The sequence below is a fragment of the Narcine bancroftii genome, chromosome 1, assembly GCF_036971445.1.
Source record: "Narcine bancroftii isolate sNarBan1 chromosome 1, sNarBan1.hap1, whole genome shotgun sequence".
In the NCBI taxonomy this organism is placed as follows: Eukaryota; Metazoa; Chordata; class Chondrichthyes; order Torpediniformes; family Narcinidae; genus Narcine; species Narcine bancroftii.
In genome coordinates this window covers 320,259,693-320,281,729 of record NC_091469.1, presented here as the reverse complement: position 1 = coordinate 320,281,729, position 22,037 = coordinate 320,259,693, and the positions used below count along the sequence as shown (strand labels likewise).

The window sequence follows — 22,037 nt, the reverse complement described above, 5'->3', positions numbered from 1 at the left end:
CTCTATAATAATTTTTAAAGTTTGGCAATTGTAAGCCTCCTTGTTTGTACCATTCTGTTAATTTATCTAGTGCTATCCTCGGTTTCCCCCCCTCTCCATAAAAATTTCCTTATTATTTTCTTTAACTCTTTGAAGAATTTTTCTGTCAGTTGTATTGGCAATGCCTGAAATAAGTATAATATCCTTGGAAAAATGTTCATTTTAATACAGTTTATCTTTCCTATCAGTGTTAGTGGTAGATCTTTCCAATGCTCTAAATCGTCCAGTAATTTTTTCATTAGTGGATTATAATTGAGTTTATATAATTGGCCTAGATTTTTGTTTATTTGTACACCTATGTATCTTATTGCCTGCATTTGCCATCTGAATGGAGATTCCTTCTTAAATTTTGAGAAATCCGCATTATTCATAGGCATTGCTTCACTTTTATTTACGTTTATCTTGTAACCCGACACTTCTCCATATTCCTTCAATTTCTTATATAATTCTTTTATTGATAGTTCTGGTTCTGTTAAGTACACTATAACATCATCCGCAAATAGACTGATTTTATATTCCCTGTCTTTTATTTTTATTCCTTTTATATTATTATCTATTCTTATCAATTCTGCTAGTGGTTCTATAGCTAGCGCAAACAATAAAGGTGATAGTGGGCATCCCTGCCGCGTTGACCTGCTTAAGTTAAATTGCTTTGATACATGTCCATTTACTGTCACTTTCGCTAACGGTCCCTTATATAATGCTTTAATCCAATTAATATACTTCTCCGGTAAACTGAATTTTTGCAATACTTTGAACAAATAATTCCATTCTACTCTGTCGAAGGCCTTCTCTGCATCTAAAGCAACTGCTACTGTAGGTGCTTTATTTCCTTCTACTGCATGAATTAAGTTAATAAATTTACAAATATTGTCTGTTGTGCGTCTTTTTTTGATAAATCCAGTTTGGTCTAAATTTACCATTTTCGGTACCTGTTCTGCTAATCTGTTTGCTAATAGTTTAGCTATTATCTTATAATCTGTGTTTAGCAAAGATATTGGTCTATATGACGCTGGTGAGAGTGGATCTTTCCCTTGTTTTAGTATTACTGTAATTATTGCTGTTTTACATGAATCTGGTAAGCTTTGTGTTTCATCAATCTGGTTGATTACATCCAGGAGGGGCGGAATTAATAAGTCTTTAAATGTTTTGTAGAATTCTATTGGAAATCCATCCTCTCCTGGTGTCTTATTATTTGGTAATTTTTTAATTATCTCTTGTATTTCTACTGTTCCTAATGGTTCTGTTAATTTATTTTGTTCCTCTATTTGTAGTTTTGGTAGTTCAATTTTAGTCAAAAATTCATCTATTTTCTCTTCTTTCCCTTCATTTTCACTTCGGTATAATTGTTCATAGAATTCTCTAAAGTTTTCCTTAATTTCTTTTGGATTATATGTAATTTGTTTCTCTTTTTTAGCTTGTTCTGTCTTAAGCTGCCATGCTAGGATTTTGTGCGTTTTTTCACCTCGTTCATAATATTTCTGTTTTCTCTTCATTATATTCTTCTCTACCTTATATGTTTGTAATGTTTAATGTTTTATTTTTTTATCCGCCAATTCTCTTCTTTTAGTTGTATCTTCCTTCATTGCTATTTTTTTTTCTATGTTTACTATTTCCCTTTCCAACTGCTCTGTTTCCTGATTATAGTCCTTCTTCATCTTGGTTACATAACTTATTATTTGCCCTCTAATGAATGCTTTCATTGCATCCCATAGTATAAGCTTATCTTCCACTGATTCCGTATTTACTTCAAAATACATTTTTAATTGTTTTTCAATAAATTCTCTAAAATCCTGTCTTTTAAGTAGCATGGGGTTTAATCTCCATCTATACATTCTTGGAGGGATGTCCTCTAGCTTTACTGTCAATATTAAGGGTGAATGGTCCGATAGTATTCTCGCTTTATATTCTGTTTTTCTTACTCTATCCTGCATACTAGCTGATAACAAAAATAGGTCTATTCTTGAGTATGTTTTATGTCTAGCCGAGTAGTATGAGTATTCCTTTTCTTTTGGGTTTTGTTTCCTCCATATATCCAAAAGTTTCATTTCTTGCATTGATTTAATTATAAATTTGGTTACTTTGTTCTTTCTGTTAATTTTTTTCCCAGTTTTATCCATATTTGGATCCAAATTCAGGTTGAAATCCCCTCCTATTAGTATGTTCCCTTGCGTATTAGCTACCTTCAAAAAGATATCTTGCATAAACTTTTGATCTTCTTCGTTAGGTGAATATACATTAAGTAGATTCCAAAACTCCGAATATATCTGACATTTTATCATAACATATCTCCCTGCTGTATCTATTATTTCCTCTTCTATTTTAAATGGCACATTTTTACTAATTAATATAGCCACTCCTCTTGCTTTTGAATTATACGATGCTGCTGTTACATGTCCTACCCAATCTCTCTTTAATTTCTTGTGCTCCAATTCAGTTAAGTGTGTTTCTTGGACAAATGCTATATCAATTTTTTCCTTTTTCAGTAAATTTAGTAGTTTCTTCCTTTTAATTTGGTTATGTATTCCATTAATATTTAGTCATATAGTTCAGTGTAGCCATTTTATACTTTGTTTATCTTCTCTTTCCGTTTTTCCATCATTACCTTTCCTCCTTTTCCATTTCTGTTTTCTTATTTTCAACTCTTTATAAGACAACATTCCTACAACATCCAACATTTTCCTTATTCTCCTATTTATATCTTCTTTATCCCCAATCTCCCCTTCCCCTCCTGAGTTGTCCTTTATCCCTTGTCGGGCAACCACATCACCCCTCTCCTTTTGGGTTTGCGAATCCACTCGCAAGCGTCAACTGATTTTGCAGTGACCGCTATTTCCCCCCACCCAGCCCCCCCCAGAAAAGATTTCACTTTTCATATGTAACAAAGGTCACTCTTTTAATTCCCCCCTTATTCTCTCTATTCCATTACCTTCCCTTATTAATTCTTGTCTATACTATCTATATTTTCCTCTAAGTACAGATACATTCACGTATGCACATTGTATCTATTCACTCTTATACCTCTTTACCCACATACATATCAATCGTGATCATTTTTACTCTCATTACCCGTCTTCATCCCTCAGTCTATTTTTGTAATTGTTCTGCAAATTTTCGTGCTTCTTCTGGGTCCGAGAATAGTCTGTTTTGTTGTCCTGGAATAAATATTTTCAATACCGCTGGATGCTTTAGTATAAATTTATACCCTTTCTTCCATAAAATCGCCTTTGCTGTATTGAACTCCTTTCTCTTCTTTAGGAGTTCAAAACTTATATCTGGATAAATGAAGATTTTTTGCCCTTTATACTCCAGTGGTTTGTTGCACTCTCTTACTTTTTCCCTTGTCTTCTCCAGTACCTTTTCTCTTGTAGTATATCTTAGGAATTTTACTACAATAGATCTTGGTTTTTGTTGTGGTTGTGGTTTAGAGGCCAATGCTCTATGTGCCCTTTCTATTTCCATTTCTTGCTGTAGTTCTGGACATCCTAGGGTCTTAGGGATCCAATCTTTTATAAACTCCCTCATATTCTTGCCTTCTTCATCTTCCTTAAGGCCCACTATCTTTATGTTATTTCTTCTGTTATAATTTTCCATTATATCTATTTTTTGAGCTAACAGTTCTTGTGTCTCTATCGCTTTTTTATTAGATTCCTCCAATTTCTTTTTTAAGTCTTCTACCTCCATTTCTGCTGCTACTGCCCGCTCTTCCATCTTGTCCATTTTCTTTTCCATTTCTGTTAAGGTCATATCTATTTTATTCATTTTCTCTTCTGTGTTGTTTATTCTTTTTCTTAAATCATTAAATTCCTGTGTTTGCCATTCTTTAAATGACTCCATGTATCCTTTAATAAGAGAAAGTACAACCTTTATCTTGCCTTTCTCTTCTTCTTCTATTTCACTGTACTCTTCCTCTTCCTCTTCTTCTTCCTCTGGGTTGGCCATCTGTTGTTTCTTTGTTGCCCTTTTCTTCTCTTCTTTCTTGTTTCCATTGTCTTCTGTGTTCTCTTCTTGCTGCAGGTGTTCTGCAGCTGTCGTTGCCGGCTGTGGAGATCGACTCCCCAGCTGGTCCCCCCTCCCGTCGGTGTGCTTTTTTTCATGCACATCGCGGTTGCGCACTTTTACTCGGCTCAGCGAGCCATTTTTGTAGTCCACTATCTACCGACCTGAGGGAGCGGGTTTCTCTCTCCACCGCGGGCCTCTTCGAACAGGTAAGGCCTTCACCTTCTTCCTCTGTTGTCTTCTCTTCCTCTCTTCTTACCGTTGCTTTCGATTTTTCTTTTTTTGTCGCCATCTTCTTTCCACCTTTATATTCACTTTTCTTTAACTTTTATTTCTGTGCCTTTGTGTTTTCCTTTGTTTTTCCCGACTTTTCTGGAGAGGGCTGGAGTTCACCGTCCGGCCACTACTCCATCACGTGACTCCGCCCCATCTACATGTTTGATGCATGCTCTTTCTGGGCACATGTGGGTTCCCCTGAATATTCCAAGTTCCTTCCACAAATCAAAGACATGCAGTTTGGGATACGTTTAGCAGGCAACTCAAAACTGTCTTGAGCATAGATTGATGGAACAATCTGGGGAAATTTGATGAGAACATTAAATTAAATTTTATATTAAATTTAGTCCTACCGCACGGTAACAGGCCATTTCGGCCCATGAGCCTGTGCCGCCCAATTAGCCTAAGCCCCTGGTACGTTTTGAAGGGTGGGAAGAAACCGGAGCCCCAAGGGAAAACCCACACAGATATGGGGAGAACGTACAAACTTCCTTACAGACAGTGTAGGGTGCGAACCCCGATCCCGATCGCTGTCGCTGTAACAATGTTGCACTGACCGTTACGCCAACTGTGCTGGCCCATGGAATAAACCCAAGGGGCAAAATTGGTTAGCTGGAATAAATCAGTCACTTTCAAATTAGTATTTAGTAAAAAATTGGTGGGGCTGCAGTAATGGCAGCGTTGCCTCTAGTATGGACCCAAGAGAGTGGAGACACATCATCCAGTCCAAATACCAACTGCTCCATACAGGTCTTGAACAGTCTGTTAAGGGACTCGATGGTATTTTATTTTCAAATCATGCAACCGCAGTGTCTGGCCCCAATTGGGGTGCCTATGACCTGCAGTAGCCACGAGGGGTTGCAGACACCGGGGAAGCAGCAGACCGGCACAATGCACCACATGTGGGGAGAAACAACCCCGTTGAGAAGGAGAAGCAGGTAAGATGACCCAACAGGAAGGTGACCATACTGGAGGAGCGGCGAGGGGCTGAGCAGCTGAGGAACTGAGGGACCCATACAGGCTGCGGGCTGCTGGAGAGTGGTTCATGGGAACAAGGTATTGGAGCCATTATTCGAGAGGGTCCTGAGAGCAAGAAGGGCCCTGGTCACGGAAGGCTTCCTGACGTTGTCAGAGGGTTGGTCCTGGCCGTGGACTATCAATGGTTTGAACTGAATTGAGATCTTGCTCAGGTGCAGCGCTGGAGGTGAACCGCACCCACTCAATGACTCTGAAGGGACTCTCTTTTCCTTCTCTTTCTCTCTGACTGTTTACCTTCCGACACACGGAAGACAATTCTGTGTGATTATTCTTCTACACAATGAAGGAACCTTGAATCTTGCGTAACCAGCAAGATGGCAGAGGATCAGATGGTGGTGCCTTGTCTATTTTTGATCTACATTCACAACTTGGGTGAAACCACTCATAAATACCATGATAATGTTATTTAAGATCCAAACTCAGTGAAATAAGGCAACAATTCTGAAGTAAAATTAATCCTCTCTATGTGCACTCAGAGAGACAGCTCAAAGCTTTTGATGGAGGGAATTTCTGTGCTCTCTACTGTGCGATATATACTTAAAAAAAGGTGTGAACGTCTATAATGGACTTGAAAAAAAGAAGACGTTTCTGATTCAATCACGGACTGGGAATACATTTGCATGGCAACACATTTTTGAATACTGCAGAAAGAAATGTAATCTGAAACCAAGTTGCCAGAGGTTTCCAGTTTACAGCATTTACTCTGTGCCCCATCTGTGTATGATGCCCACATGTACAGAGGCCTTGAGCATAGGCAATGATGTCAAAGAGTCTCTGTCGCTTATTTTAATATTCATGCTCAAAAAATCATTAAAACACTCAATGGCTCTGAACTGCATGGACCACTTACTCAGAAACTGTGAACCAGATCTGGTTTGTTGGATTTATTAAAGGGGACTAGCCTTATTTGACCTGCAGTTAAACAAGAGCCATGTCATTGTGGCCATTAATGCAACTTGGTTGCAGGAGGGGCAGGTCAATGTTCTGGGCTACCGTGGCTTTAGACGCGATAAGACGGAGGGGATGAAAGGGGACGAGTGGCATTGCTCATCAGGAAAAATATCACAGCTGTGCTCAGGCAGAACAGGGCAGAGGGCTAGTCTACTGAGGCTACAATGGGTGGAGCTGAGGAACAGGAAAGGTATGACCATAGTCATGGGGTTGTATAAGAGACCACCGAAAAGTCGATGAGAATTGGAGGAGCAAATATAGCAGACAGCTTCAGGAAACAAAATTCAGATTCAGATTTATTTATACATGACATCACATACAACCCTGAAATTCTTTCTCCTATGGGCCAGGCAGAATTACCACTTATTGGTAGTGCAAAATAAAGACTGTACCCATCATGTACATCAAAACAAATAAAGAACTGTAAACAGATAACACAAACTGTGCAATGCAGAGATTTTTTTTTAAATCAATAAAATGCACAAGTAAGAGTCCTTAAATGAGTCTCTGAGTTTGTGGTTGAGGAATCTGATAGTGGAGGGGTAGCAGCTGTTCCTGAACCTGGTGGTGTGAGTCTTGTAGCACCAAGATCTCTTTCCTGATGGCAGCAGCGAGAACAGAGCATGTGCTGGGTGGTATAGATCCTTGGTGATTGCTGCTGCTCTCCAACGCAATGTTCCTGTAGATGTTCTCGATAGTGGGGAGGGTTTTGCCTGTGATGTCCTGGCTATGTCCACTACCTTTTGGAGGGCTTTACACTCAGGGGTATTGGTGTCCCAATACCAGACCATGATGCAGCCGGTCAGCACACTTTCCACCACACATCTGTAGAAATTTGCCAGGGATTCAGTGTTATACCAAACTCCTGAGGAAGTAGAGGCAATGACGAGCTTTCTTCACAATGACATTGTAAAGCTTTTAACTTTCCACATATTGACTGGGACTCACATGCTGAAAAAGAGCTGTATAGCTTGGAGTTGGTCAAGCGTGTTCATGAAATTTATCTAAATCAATATATAGAGGTACCAACTAGAGAGAGGGCAATACTGGATCTCCTTTTAGGGAACAAGACAGGATAGATGACAGAAATATGGTTAGGGGAACATTTTGGGTCCAATGATCACAATGCCATTAGTTTCAAGTTAATTATGGAGAAGGAAAGGTCTGGTCCTTGACCTGAGATTCTAAATTGGAGAAAGGATATGCGAGGTAAGTGGAAGATTTTCAAAAGTGAAATTTTGAGAGTACAGAATTTATATGTTCCTGTTGGGATCAAAGGCAAGGTTACAGGCATAGGAAAATTTGGTTTTTGAGGGATATAGGGGATCTAGTTTGGAAGAAGGGAGAAGTGTGTAGCAAGTATAGGCAACATGAAGCAAATGAGGTACTTGAGGAGCATACAAATGCAAGAAAAAACCTCAAGGAAGAAATCAGGACGGCTCAAAGAAGACGTGAGATTTCTTTGGCCGACAATGTGAAGGGAAATCCTCAGAATTTCTACAGGTATATTAAGAGCAAAAGGATAGTCAGGGACAAAACTGGTCCCCTTGAAGATCAGAGTGGTTGGCTTTATATGGAGCTAAAAGGTATGGGGGAGATCTTAAATGTTTTTTTTTGCTTCAGTTTTCACTCAGGAAACTGGCACAAACGTGGGAAGTAAGGAAAACAAGCAGTGAGGTCATGGAACCCATACAGATTAAAGAGGAAGAAGTGGTTGCTGTCATGTAGATGTAGGGGATAAGGATGAAATTGAAGAAAATAAGTTGTAAGCACCATCAGTAATATACAGAGAGCAAGAGAAGGACATTTTCTTAACAATTTATTTCAATGTTAGGAGCATTGCGAGTAAAGGAGTTGATCTTAAGAGTTGGAATTATCATATGGTAGCCATTAGTGAAACATGGCTGAAGGAGGGGTGTGATTCGCAACTAAACATCCAGGATTTCATTGCTTCAGGTGTGATAGAACAGGGAGAACAAGATTACAGTGGTGCTCTAGTTGGATAGATTATAGGGCTTGCCTAGAGTAGCACTACGGGTGGATTTGAGGAGTGGGAAAAAATTGTAACACTTATGGGAGTGAATTATAGACCACCTAAAGTAGAGAGGGAACGAGGAACAAACATGTAAGAAAATAACAGATATTTGAAGCCAGCACCAGGTTGTGAATGCGGGAGATTTTAATTCCCCACACATTGACTGGGACGCCCATACTGTAAATGGGCTGGATGGTTTGGAGTTTGTTAAATGTGTGCAGGATAGTTTTCTACATCAATACCAACTAGAGAAGGGACAGTGTTGGATCTGCTATTAGGAAATTAGATAAGTCAGGTGACAGAGGTGTGTGTTCTGGATCACAATACTATTGGTTTCAAAATAATTATGGAGAAAGATAGGTCTGGACCCAGAGTTGAGATTTTTGATTGGAGAAAGGCTAATTTTGAGGAGATAAGAATGAATTTGGAAGGTGTGGGCTGGAATAAAAAAATTTACGGGAAGGATGTAGAAGGAAAATGGAGGGCATTCAAATGTGAAATTTTATGGGTACAGACAGTACGTTCCTGTAAGGATGAAAGGAAAGGTTAAAAGTTTTTGGAGCCTTGGTTTTCAAGGGTTATTGGAAACATGGTTCAGAAAAAGAGAGAGGTGTACAAAAAGTATAAACAGCATGAAATAAATGAGGTGTTAGAGGGATATAAAGAATCAAGAAGGAAATTAGAAAGGCTAAGAGGAGATATGAGGTTGCTTTGTCAAGTAAGGTGAAAATAAATCCAAAGGGTTTCTACAGATATATTAGGAGCAAAAGGATAGTGAGGGATAAAATTGGTCCCCTGTGTGGAGCCAAAGGAGATGGGGGAGATTTTGAACAAGTTTTTTTTGGTATTCACTAAGGAGAAGGATATTGATCTGTGGAAAATAAGGGAAATAAGTAGGGAAATTATGGAAATGATGATGATTAAAGGAGCGGAAGTTCTGACCCTTTTAAGGAAAATAAAGGTGGATGAGTCTCCAGGTCCTGACAAGATATTCCCTGTGGCCTTGAGGAAGGTTAGTGTAGAAATAGTAGGGACTTAGATGGAGATATTTAAAATGTCTTTAGTAACGGGAATAGTGGTGGAGGATTGGAGGGTAGTTCATTTAGTTCCATTGTTTAAAAAAAGTTCTAGAAGTAAAACTAATAATTACAGGCCTGTAAGTTTACATCAATGGTGAGTAAGTTAATGGAAAGTATTCTTATAGATGGTACATATAAATATTTGGATAGGTGGGGTTTGATTAGGAACAGTCAACATGGATTTGTGAGGGAAAGATAGTGTTTGACAAACCTTATCGAATTTTTTTAGGAGGTTATTAGGAAAGTTGATGAGGGTAAAACAGTGGATGTTGTACATATGGAATTCATTTGACAAGGTTCCTCAGGGAAGGTTAGTTAGGAAGGTTCAATCATTAGATATTGACATTAAAGTGGTAAAATGGATTCAACAATGGTTGAATGGGAGATGCCAGAGAGTAGTGGTAAATAACTGTTTGTCAGATTGGAAGCCAGTGACTAGTGGTGTGCCTGAGGGTTCAGTACTGGGTCCATTACTGTTTGTCATATGCATTAATGATCTGGATGATGGGTGGTAAATTGGATTAGTAAGTATGTGGATGATACTAAGAAAGGCAGGGTTGTGGACAGTGAAGAAGGGTTTCAAAGCTTGCGGAGAGATTTAAGCCAGTTAGAAAAGTGGGCTGAAAGATGGCAGATGGAGTTTAATGCAGATAAATGTTTCATTTTGGTGCTTCACTGGAGAATAATCAGAGAGGGGGAGAGATCCCACATGCAAGGGGTGGAGGTGAGAGGTAGAACCTGGGGAGGGAAAATTATTGGGTAGGTAGGAAGAATAAAATGGGATAAGTTTAAATGGGTCTTGGATAGTCAGCATGAATGTGGTGGGCCAAATGGCCTCGTTCTGTGTTGTGAGACACAAAAAGATAATTTGGCATTTTAATTCATTAATTAAATGTGGTGATTAAGGGACATAATTACCACGTTAAGGTAATAAGATATCTCATTTACCCAGAGGAAATGGGTGGAATTGGATGCAATCAAGTCTCATTTAGACCAATGGTTCTCAAACTTTTTTTTTCCCACTCACATCCCACTTTAAGTAATCCCTGTGCCATCGGTGCTCTGTGATTAGTAAGGGGTTGCTTAAGGTGGGATGTGAGTGGGAAGGGAAGGTTGAGAACCACTGCTCAAGACCCAATTCTTACTGAAATATTTTGCTTGAGAAAAATTGTCATTGGCCCATTTCCTTTGGAGTTGTGAAAACGTGCACATAACGAGTCAATTACCATTAAAACAGTGGTTGTGTCTTTCCACCTACATCCCACCTTAAGCAATCCCTTACTCATCACAGAGCAACTATGGCAGAGGGATTACTTAAAGTGAGATGTGAGTGGAAGGACAAAGTTTGAAAACTACTGATTAAGACAAACAACTAACCAGGCAAGGCATATGGACCTAATATGGGCAAATAGGATTGGAGTTGGTGGAAAAAGGTCAGCATAATCGTGTTAAGCCCATGTGCTATTTGATTCTATAACTCTTTGTCTTCAATTTTCATGCCCTTTGTCTTGGTACCTTCTGTGCTGGAGGGAGTATTCAGGACATTCACCAGGATGTTGCCTGGATTGGAGGGCTTGAGTTACGGAGAGAGATTGGACAGGCCATGGTGTTTTCCCTGGAGTAAAGGGGGCTACAGGTTGACCTGACAGAGGTATGTAAAATAAGAGGCATAAATAGTGTGGATAGTCATGTGTTTTTTTTATTGTGGTGAGGGAATCAAAAGCAGGAGGGTGTGAGTTTAAGGTAATATAAAGGAGTTGTAGAACAGATTGGAACCAAAAAAAAAAACCACAGGACAGTTGGCATCTGGAATGGGCTGCCAGAGGAGATGGGGGAATTAGATGCAATTCCTGCATTCACAACTAACAAATGGACCTAATGTGGGCAAGTGGAACTGGTATTAGTGAAGGGGAAAAGGTTGACGTGACCATGCTCAGCCCAAGGGCCTGTTTCTGTGCAGTACAATTCTATGACTTTGTATCTTGCACTTCCATGCTCTTAACTTGATACCTCCCAGTGCAAATTGAAGTATTACTTTCTACTCTGGTTAAGAGCTGGCCCAGAGCAACCTGCACTCCACTTCATAAGGTCGTCCTGAAGCAATGCCGACTTTCTCATATTGCCCATCTCTTCGGTTGGAATGTTTGCCTACCAAGACTTTGCACAGTTGGAAATGACACCCATGCGGAAGCTGCTTTGAAACCAGTGGTGCAGTTTGGATTTTTTTGTTATTTGGCTTGTTGAAATGTATTTAGTTCGTACGAGGACATTTGCTAGTGTTGCAACATGAGAATTTTTAAAAATAAAAATTAGGAGTATAACACAAAAGTCAGTAGACACAGTGATTGAAGCGAAAACCCACTGCTGGAGAAAGTCCCTAAACAGTGTACCTGGGTGTAGCGAAGGGAGCAGTGCTCAATGCAGTGCAGGTACTGGTCAGCGCCAAACTGGGAGACCTTGAACCTGAGCTGGAAGTCACAAGGCACAAGATGGTGGTGGAGGCCAAGTAGACGGTTTATTGAGTTTCCCCTCCATTGTGATTTTTTTTTAACTTGTTTTTAAAAAAGATTACTTCACTTCAAGGGTTTTAGGGATGATTATTTTAAAAACTTGTTGAATTTCAAGTTTGTTCACCTTGAGCAGATGGTTCCATCTGATGTCATGTGAAAGGCTGTTTCAAAGGTAGATAAAGGGACTGACATTTCGGAGGGAGCACAGAGTTGATGGGAAAGTAGTAGAGTGTCAGAATTGGAGAAGTGTGGAGATTTTGGAGGCTAACCTATGTGGTTTCTGAGAGAATACTATGGTTAAGGGCATGGAAGGATTTGAAAACAGGAATGTAAATTTCAAAATTAAATATTGTGGGGCAAAAACCCAATGTGACTCAATAAATACACATGAAGGGTGGAGGAGCGTTGCCTGCTGATGAGCTGCATCTGTCTTCAAAGTAAGATTTAATTAAGTTTATTTAAAGAGCAAACCCCTGCAGCATTTGCATAGGCAACTGAAAGGAGCTGCCTCTCTCCATATCAGGAACAATCTGTTTTCCAAATCTAGTTCCACCTTTTAAATCAGTTAAGTATCTGATGTTATGATTGAACGCATGTGATGTTTTGATTGAACGCAGTGATTAAACTCACTTGGGCTTCTTTTGAGGCTTGCTTTGTGGAAGGAAAATTGATGAAAAATGTGTTGTGATTGTGTGAAAGTATCTCTTTTATTTTATCTTGTAGGGTCTGCCTGGCAACCACAATCTTATCTTTCATTTTAATACTGTCACTGGTGGCTTCAGGAGATGTGGAGAAGCAGGCTTCTGATTTTTTTATTTAAAACCCTTTTCACTGCATGAAGTAAAGGGATGAGTGTATCTCTTAGTCCCAGGACAGTAATATTAGCAGGAGGAGAAAAGGAAAAAAATATCCAATGTGGAAATAAATAGGCTGAGCTCAGGCAGTGATCAACGAGTTGTTTTTTTTTAAAAAAGAAACCCTGAAGGAGGCAGACACCAACCTGGAGGGCTGAGGTTATTATGTGCTGATTTTTGTCCTCTGCCTGGTGTTCCAGTGACAGCAGGTAATGCGGCTCCTTCGACAGGAGAAATAACTTGGAGTCATGGCAGGTCGTCCACGGAGGAAGATGAGAAAGGAAGCAAAGGATAGGAGGGCTGGGAGTGGTCAGAGGAGGAAAGGAGGGAAGAGATTGAAGTGAGGATGGGGCTGATAGAGGAACAGAGTGGAGAGTAAAGGAGATTAGAGAGGGAAGAGTAATTGGAGGGGAGAGAGAAATTAAAAGGATGGGTAGTCATTGCTTCTGCTCAAACTCCACAAGTACAGCCAGCAGCCACTACACCAATTCAGATTTATTGTCAGAGTATATGCATGACATCACATACAACCCTGAGATTCTTTTTCTTGCGGGCGAGGCAGTGCAAAACAAAAACTGCCTCGATGTCAACATGTAAATAAACTGCAATACAGAGATAAGATAAAGGGGAAATAAAGTGCACAAGTAAGCATCCTTAAATGAGTCTCTGATTGAGTTTGTTGTTGTGGAGCCTGACGGTGGAGGCGTAGCAGCTGTTCCTGAACCTGGTGGTGCGAGTCTTGTGGCACCTAGACACCTTTCCAGCGAGAACAAGAGCGTGTGCTGGGTGGTATAGATCCTTGATGATTGCTGCTGCTGTCCGACAGCACCCGCTTCCTGTAGATGTTCTCGATGGTGGGGAGGATTTTGCCTGTGATGTCCTGAGCTGTGTCCACTACCTTTTGCAGGGTTTTACCCTCAGGGGTATTGGTGTCCCCATACCAGTCCGTGGTGCAGCTGGTCAGCACATTTTCCACCACACCTCTGTAGAAATTTGGCAGGGTTTCTGATGTCACACCAAACCTCTGTAAACTCCTGAGGAAGTAGAGGTGCTGACGTGCTTTCTTCACGATGACATTAGTCTGTGGGTTCCAGGAAAGATCCTCTGAGATGGTGACCTCCAGGAAATTAAATTTGCTCACCCAATCCATCTCTGTTCCCCCAATGATTAATGGATCATATACCTCTGGTTTTCCTTCCTGAAGTCAACAATCAGCTCCTTGGTTTTGGTGGGATTGTGCGAGGTTGTTGTTGGTGAAGAGTCAAGTCTCTTCCCTCCTGTAGGCTGACTCATTGTCCCTTTTATACAACCCACTACCGTGGTATTGTCAGCAAATTTGTAGATAGTACTGATGGAAATTGTGGAGGAGATGTTCTTACCAATCTTCACTGATTGTGGTCTTGAGGTGAGGAAATCCAGGATCCAATTACACAGAGGGGTGCTGAGTCCCAGGTCTTGGAGTTTGCTTATCAGTTTTAAATGGCGAACTGTAGTTGATAAAGAACGTCCTGATGAATGCATCTTTGCTGTTTAGGTGTTCCAGGGCTTTGTGTACATCCAGTGAGATGACATTCACCTTTTGCTACAATAGGTGAATTGAAACATATCCATGTTGATGCTCAACACCAGCCTTTCTAAATTAAAAAAAATTACATATAAATTTTTAAATGTAAATCTAGACATGTTAACAGGACATTTTGGCCCACGGGTCCATGCCACGCAATTTACATCCAATTATCCTACACCCCTGGTACATTTTGAATGGTGGGAGGAAACTGGAGCCCCCAGGAAAACCCACACAGACATGGGAAGAATGTAAAGATTCCTTACCGACAGCACAGGATTCAAAACACAGTCCCAGTCGCTGGCATTCTAAAGGCGTTGTGTTAACCGCTATGCCAACTATTGATGTAAGTGCCACTGGTCGACAGTCATTTATACAGGTTATCACACTCTTGGGCACCAGTACAATTGACACATATTTGTAACAAGTGGGTAGCATGCCCTGCTGGGGTTGGATGTTGAAGATATCTGTGAATACATTGCCACGATGGTCAGCAAAGATTTAATATTCGGCTGGGTATTCTGTCTGGACTAGATGCTTTTCTCTGATTCATTCTCCTGAAGACACATCATCCTCTGATATGGACAGGAATGGATCCTCGGATACGGACGTGGGGTTGCGGAGTAGTAGTTTTTCCTAGTTCTGTGGTTGAATCAGGTGTAGAAGGCATTACATTTGTCTGGGACTAAAGCATTGCTGTCTCATACTGCACTGGATTTGGGTTTGTCACTGGTTATGTCACTTAGACCCTGCCACAGCTGTCATAAATCCCTTGTGGTTTCCATTTATGTCCGGAAACTCCAGTTCGCCCAGGATATAGCTTTCTGCAGCTCCTTCTGTCGTGATCTGGATCTCTGGACACTTAAATGCCTGTGATCTGGTATCAAACTTCCTTAAATTCCTGACCAAGTAGAGGTGCTGACGTGCTTTCTTCAAAAAATCCACATGCTCTGGATCCCTTGTGGTCTACTGATCTGGATCAGCCTATCACTTTGTATCTTGCCAAAAGCCTTGTTGAAGTCCATGCCAGTCATGTCTACCATCCTGACTTCATCACTTTTATCAGTTATCTCCTGAAAGGAACTCAGCCAGATTTGTGAGATAGGGTTTTCTCGTGCGCAAAGCCAGGCTCACTCCTCCGAATTAGGCCCTACCTTTCCAAGTGAGCTTAAATGCACAGAGGGAGGTGGTTATCTGGAACAAGCTGCCAGAGAGAATGTTTGAAGAAGATACAATGACAGCATTTTAAAAGGCTTTTGAATGGATGCTTGGGCAGTAAGCATGAACAGTTGGGCTGAAGGGCCTGTTTCTGTGCTGTCTATCTAAAAATGCAGTGAGCGGAGGATGATGGATAAAAGTTATCTGCATGAACATAGCCTGATTTCACACTGAGCTCCATTAATGGGCCATTCAAAGCTTGTACAGAGCTGACGGCAGTCGGACTGAGCAGTTGGACCCCAAGGGAGCGGGGTGCTGTTCCTCTGATTTGTGGGTGGCCTCGATTTGGCAGTTCACAAGACTGTAGATGACATATCGATGTGGCTATGGTGTGTTGAATTGAAATGAGTGGTCATGGGGAGGTCCCTGCTGTTGCACCAGTCAGAGCGTAGGTGTCCCAATCTGCGTCCAATCTTCCCGACGTGGAAGAGTTTGCTTCAGGAGTGTCAAATGCCGTAAATGATCCCAACAAATTCTCATGAAATGTTGCTTCACGCAATGCGGGGAGAGTAGGAGGCGGTGGAATCCTAGAGCTCCCAGGATTTTCAAGAATAAATAGGGTAAAAACCTCTCAACTGAATTGCCAAAATACCAATAAAGGGTGTGTGAAGAAATCTAAAATAAATAATGACTAAGAAAAGTAAATTCACACATAAAAGCACAAAAGAAATCTCCATCAAAATGAGAGGCCCGACTTGGGGTGCCTCATGGCAAGGAAAATGGTGGGGCTTCCCCAGGGCCCGAGGAGGGAGCTGCAGCTTCAGGTGAATGACCCACCCAACAGGGAGGAAGAGGCTCTGACGAGAACAGTGCTACTGCCCGGCAAGTACATAAAGAAAGCCTTTCCGAAGGCCCAGGAGATGGGGAGAAGCTTGGGGGCCCCCCTCCCACAGTAGGGATGCCAGGTCTGGCACCCTCACAGTGCAAGGCCTAGGATGAAGTCAGTGCCTGTAACGGCCACAGAGCAGTGACCCTGAAGAGTGTGGGGAGTGGGCCGGCCCGGACAGATAAGATGCTGTGAAGAACCGATGTTGACTCCAGTATCGAGGGGGAGGTCGCTGCTCACCTTGGTTCCAGTGATGGGTCCGGAGACAAGTCGCATGGTTTGGCGGGCGACGCAGCAGCGAGCAGTGGCGGGTCGAGCACAGCAATCAACAGGTCCAGCGAGGGACTAGAAAAGACAGCAAGCACCGGCAGCAGCGGTGACGGAACCAGGAGCTCTGAAGAGGATGAGGGCAGCAGTGGAGGAAGGCTCCATCAGGCTGTGGGACTAAAAAAAAGAGCCCTCCCTGCTTGACGTCATTGACACAATGAGCCAAATGGACGATGAACTCATCCAGGCTGTCGAGGGGAGAGCCCAAAATATGGGAGGGAAACTGGACAAGGTCCAAGGTACCCTATGTGGGCTAGTGAGTAGGGTGGCTGAAGTGGAGGAAAGGGTGGGTAAAAATGAGGACACCAAACATGATATGGGTAATAAATTGGAAATGCTGCTAAATGAAAGAGAGAACATCTGGAGGAAATTAGGCTAAATAGCATTAAAATAATGGGGCGAAAGGAAGGGATTGAAGGGCAAAACCCAGTAAGTTTTTTTTCAGACCTGAATCCCCAAGGTGCTGGGCAAGGGTATATTAGGAGAAAAAATTGAGATAGAAAGGGCTCATAGATTATTTTTCCCAAGACCAGGTCCCAGGCAGAGACTGTGTCCTGTCCTGATGAGGTTATTGCATTATCAGAACATGGAGAGAATATTAGGAGCCAGCGGCGACAACGGGTACAAAGAAAAGAGGGTCTCCCTTAAAGGTAGAGGGAAATAAAATCATCTGCCCGACATTAGCGCAGCACTTTTGAAGACCAGGAAGGCATTTGAGCCAGCCAAGAGTCTGATCAAGCAAAAGGGGTATGAATGTGTAGTGAGACATCCGACCACCCTGAAGGTGATATTACCAGGAGGAGAAAGAAAGTTTATTGCGGATCCAGAGAAGCCACAGAAATTCGCCAAAGGTTTGCCCACACTGGGGAGAACAAAGAAGAAGTAAAGCCCAACTGGGGATCAGCCTACAATGGTTGTTATTACATTGCAAATTTGTGTTATGGACTGTAATGATATTTTGGCATTTAAATTGTATAACAAAGGGTCTGAAAAGAGGTTATGCCAAATAGAAAAGAAGTAATAATTACAGGTTTTCTTGGGGAGTGCAGGAGACGGAGAGAGGAGTAGATGGGTGCTGGTGGCACAACCTGTTATTGGTGGGGGGGGGGGGGGGAGTGTTGACAACTGAAGGAGGTTGGCAATAGAGTGGGGGGAGGTGAATGTAACATTTGGCAAAGGTTATGTCAGGTGTGAAATAGGAGGTTAAGGGAAGGTTTGGCATCTTCCTTTATTTTTTTGTGGTTAGTCATTTGGGTTTTTGTCTTTGTCCTTGTTCCCGCCCTTCTTCCTCACCTAGTTATTTTTGTGGCTCAGATAGAGTGGAGCAAAGGGCAGATGGTAAGAGATTGAGGGTACAGGGGGAGCATTTAGGGGAGGAACCCGGGGGAAATGGCTAAGAATGTAAAGTTTGCTACTTTTAATATCAACGGCTTAAACGGTATGGTGAAGTGGAAAAGGGACTTTGCACGCATTTTTTTTAAAATGAGGATAGATTTGGCCTTCCTTCTAGAGACACATTTAACTGAGCAGGAACATCAAAAGCTGAAAAGGAGTTGGGTGAGTCAGGTTATATCCTTCTTGTTTGGCTCAAAGGCAAGGGGAGTGGCACTTCTAGTGGGGAAAAGTATTCCAGTGCAGGTGCAAAAGGTGATTACAGACAAAATGGGAAGATTCGTTATGGTACACTGTCCGATATATTCGGAATCCTGGACCCTAGTGAATGTCTACAACCCCAACTATGATAATGGCAAAGTTATACAGGACATTTCCCTACAATTGGCGGAGTGGAATGAAAATATTCTAATGGGGGCAACTTTGACCTATGTCTGGATCCTGGGCCAGATAAATCCACAAGACTGATAATTAGGGCCAGGGGTGGGCAACCTTTTTTTAAAAAAAACTCATATTCCACCTTCAGTATTCCCTATGCTATTGGTGCTCTGTGATTAGTAAGGGATTACTTAAGGTGGTATGTGGGTGGAAAGAAAAAGTTTGAAAACCACAGTTTCAATTGTACCTCATTGACTCATTATGAACATGGTTTCAGAACTCCAAAGGTAAAGGTGGACAACCTTTTATTTTAAATCTCACATCCCACTTTAAGTATTCCCTATGAAATTAGTGCTCTGTGATTGATAAGAGATTGCTTAAGGTAGGATGTGAGTGGGAAGGAAAGGTTGAGAACCTCTGCTCTTGACCAAATTGTTACTAAAATATTTTGCATGAGAAAATTTGTCATTGGCCCATTTCCTTTGGAGTTATGAAACCATACATATAATGAGTCAATGAGATATGATTGAAACAGTGGTTTTCAAACTTTTTCTTTCCACCCACATAACACCTTAAGTAATCCCTTACTAATCACAGAGCACGAAAGCATAGGGAATACTGAAGGTGGAATATGAGTTTTTTTTTAAAAAGGTTGCCGACCCCTGGCATAGGGGTTACTTAAAGTGGTTTGAAGTGGAAAGATAAAGGTTGAGAACAACAGCTGTAGCACCTCTTGCCATCACAGGGGTCGGTGCCAAGGGGTCAATTACTGGGAAGGGAGGAGTGAACACAGGAGTCCCAGAGGGAGGGTCCCTGCAGAAGGCAGAGAGGGGAGATGTTTCCGATGGTGGGATCCCGTTGTAGGTGGCGGAAATTATGGAGGATAATTTTTTGGATGCGGAGGATGGGGATCCTGTCCTTATTATGGCTGGGGAAGGGGCCAGGTCAGTAGTGCAGTTAATAAATGAGCCCAGGGTGGCACGGTTGGTGTAGCAGTTAGTGCAGAGCCTTTACAGGGCCAGCGATCAGGACCCGACCAGGAGTTCACACATTCTTCCTGTGTCTATGTGGTTTTTTCTGAGGGCTCTGGTTTCCTTCCACCTTTCAAAATGTACCAGGGGTGTAGGTTAATGGGGTGTAAATTGGGCGGTATGGGCTTGTAGGGCTCAAATGGCCCGTTACCGTGCTGTATATCTAAATCTAAAATAAATCTAAAATCTTCAGATTTTCTTGTTTAACTAAATCTGCTGCAGTTGACTGACTCCAAATTTAAGGGAATTAGTTTATATCCATTCCTACTTTAAATTCTGTGATTTTTATAGTCACCATTTTTTAAGCCCAGTCTTGACCTTGCTATTTTACTTCTGAGAGGCTTTAAACAGACACCCCTTTTGAACCTCGCAGTAAGTTGACAAAACCAGTCTGCCATTCCAAAACCCTCAGCAAATGTTTTCAGCATTAATTACGTCTCCTTTCCCTCTCCTCCCCCTTTGACAAACAAATGTACATCTTCGCTTCTTTCCCTTTGAAGGTGTCCTGTGGAACCTGTCATCTTGTGATGCACTGAAGATGCCAATTATCCAGGATGCCCTGGTTGTGCTCACCAATGCAATTATCATTCCACACTCCGGCTGGGATATCTCGCCTCACCAGGAAGATCGGAAAATTCAGCTTCACACCTCCATGGTCCTGCGGAATGCCACTGGATGCCTCAGGTTAGACAGCCCCGACCTTTATCCTTCTTGCATGCGAGCTGAGAGCTGCCATGCATTTTAAATTGTTGACCTCGAAGTGCGACCGCTGAAATTTTTCTTGCAGCCAATAGTAATGTACATATGTGCTCCCTGCAGTTATCCTGAGACTTGGTCCTATAGCCCATCATTTACTGAGTGCGGGATTTTTTGCAGGTGAAAGACAGAGCTCTCTGGCTGACAAAGCTCCTTGACAGCATCGATGGGAATAGCATTGAAACTTTTTTTTATTTAGACATGCACCACGGTTACAGGCCATTTTGACGCACAAGTCCGTGCCGCCCAATTTACACCCATTTTAACCTACAATCCCCAGCTGTTTTGAATGGTGGGAGCCACCGGGGAAAACCCATGCAGACCCAAGGAAAACGTACAAACTCCTTAACAGTCAGCTTGGGATTTGAACCCCGGTCCCAATTGCTGGGACTACTACATCAACAGTGCTGCCCCAGATTTAATAGCCCAGAAGCTTTTTCTACTTGAAACTCAGCGAGTTTGAGCAACATTGTCCAAGAGTAATCTAAACTTACATTGAGCTGAGTATGAGAGGAATTCAAGAGATGGAGTAACATGGCAGAGATTGGGGTTGAGATGAAGAACAAGGTGGGAAGCAAAGTTGAGCTTGGACAAGCAAAAGATAGTGAGATTTACACTTCTAAGTAAGCTAAATAGTATATAAAATGTATGGAAAAATGATACTTGTACACAAGCAGATTTTCTCCACAGTCTTTCTAAAGATAAGGCCAGCAGAGGAAACTCCTTAATTCCCACAAGGTTTGCAAGGTCTATCCTCAGGCTGGATGAACCTTAGCATTTGTGGGACCTTTGGGCATGGGCCAGACCATTTACTGACCCAGTGTGTCTCTCAGCTATTCTCAACCTTTTTTTTAGGTCTATGGCTCCCTTAGGACTCTGCTCAAAGTTTATATCCACTCCCCATCCCCTCCCCTATGAAGCAGTCAAGTTTAGTTGATTTCTTCCATATTTCGCCTGGCTACATTAAAAAAAAATTATGATTTCAGTCTGTCGCCTCTCCCTCCCCCCTCCCCCCTTAAATGTGCTGTGGCCTGCAGGAGGGGTTAGTCTAGCCTCCGTTGAGAATGACTGGTGTAGGTTATTTGTGTTGCTACCCAGCAGACATTTATTTGCTGCAACCCACTCCCTCCTGCCAACAAGACCATTTTGCTGGTTTCCATTAGCAACGCCGGTCACCCTGAAGGTCTGGAAGCAAATGTAAGGGGACGTGGTGACATTTAACCAAGGGTTTTTCCTGGATCGCAAACTGTAGCAGTTACATACAGTGTGTGTGCTTGAAGATGAATTGTAATCCTTCCACTCATAATAGCCAGCTGGTGCCATTGGCCGCCCCCCAACCACCATCACCAGTCGCAATGAGAAAGGATTTGGATAGAATTTCTCACCTCTCCAGCACCTGTAACTGTTGCTGGCCACCCATCCAGAAAGTGAGGAGCCAGTTCACTGTGTCAACCATTTATTATGCTGGCAGTTTATAAATTTGTTTTCAGCAATGTTATTTGCTTGTTTTCGTTGTATCATTTTCTGTCACGTTATCACAAACCTCGATGTTATTCTGTTCATACTCATGAAGCGACTAAATCTCTGTTTGAATCTTAGGTTTTAAGGCACTAATGGGGAGGATTTTGACACTATGTATTTGTAATACTTTGCTTCCTTCTCCGATTGTCAGGGCTGCAGAGCTTTCTCCATTCTCCTTTTTTATTCATTGTGGTTAATGCGGTCTCCAAAACCTAGCTCTGGCTTATTTAAAATCTGCGCAGT

At 41.9% G+C, this 22,037-nt stretch overlaps 1 protein-coding gene across 13 annotated transcripts in view; it reads left to right on the top strand.

The window, feature by feature from the left end:
- ctnnd2b (catenin (cadherin-associated protein), delta 2b) overlaps nt 1-22,037 on the top strand; it is a 1,542,927-nt gene that overhangs the window by 1,386,509 nt on the left and 134,381 nt on the right. For all 13 annotated transcript variants that reach the window (XM_069906986.1, XM_069906993.1, XM_069907003.1 and 10 more), the window contains one exon: nt 20,018-20,201. In XM_069906986.1, coding sequence (XP_069763087.1) covers nt 20,018-20,201 — 184 coding nt within the window. The remainder of the gene's footprint in view (nt 1-20,017; nt 20,202-22,037) is intronic.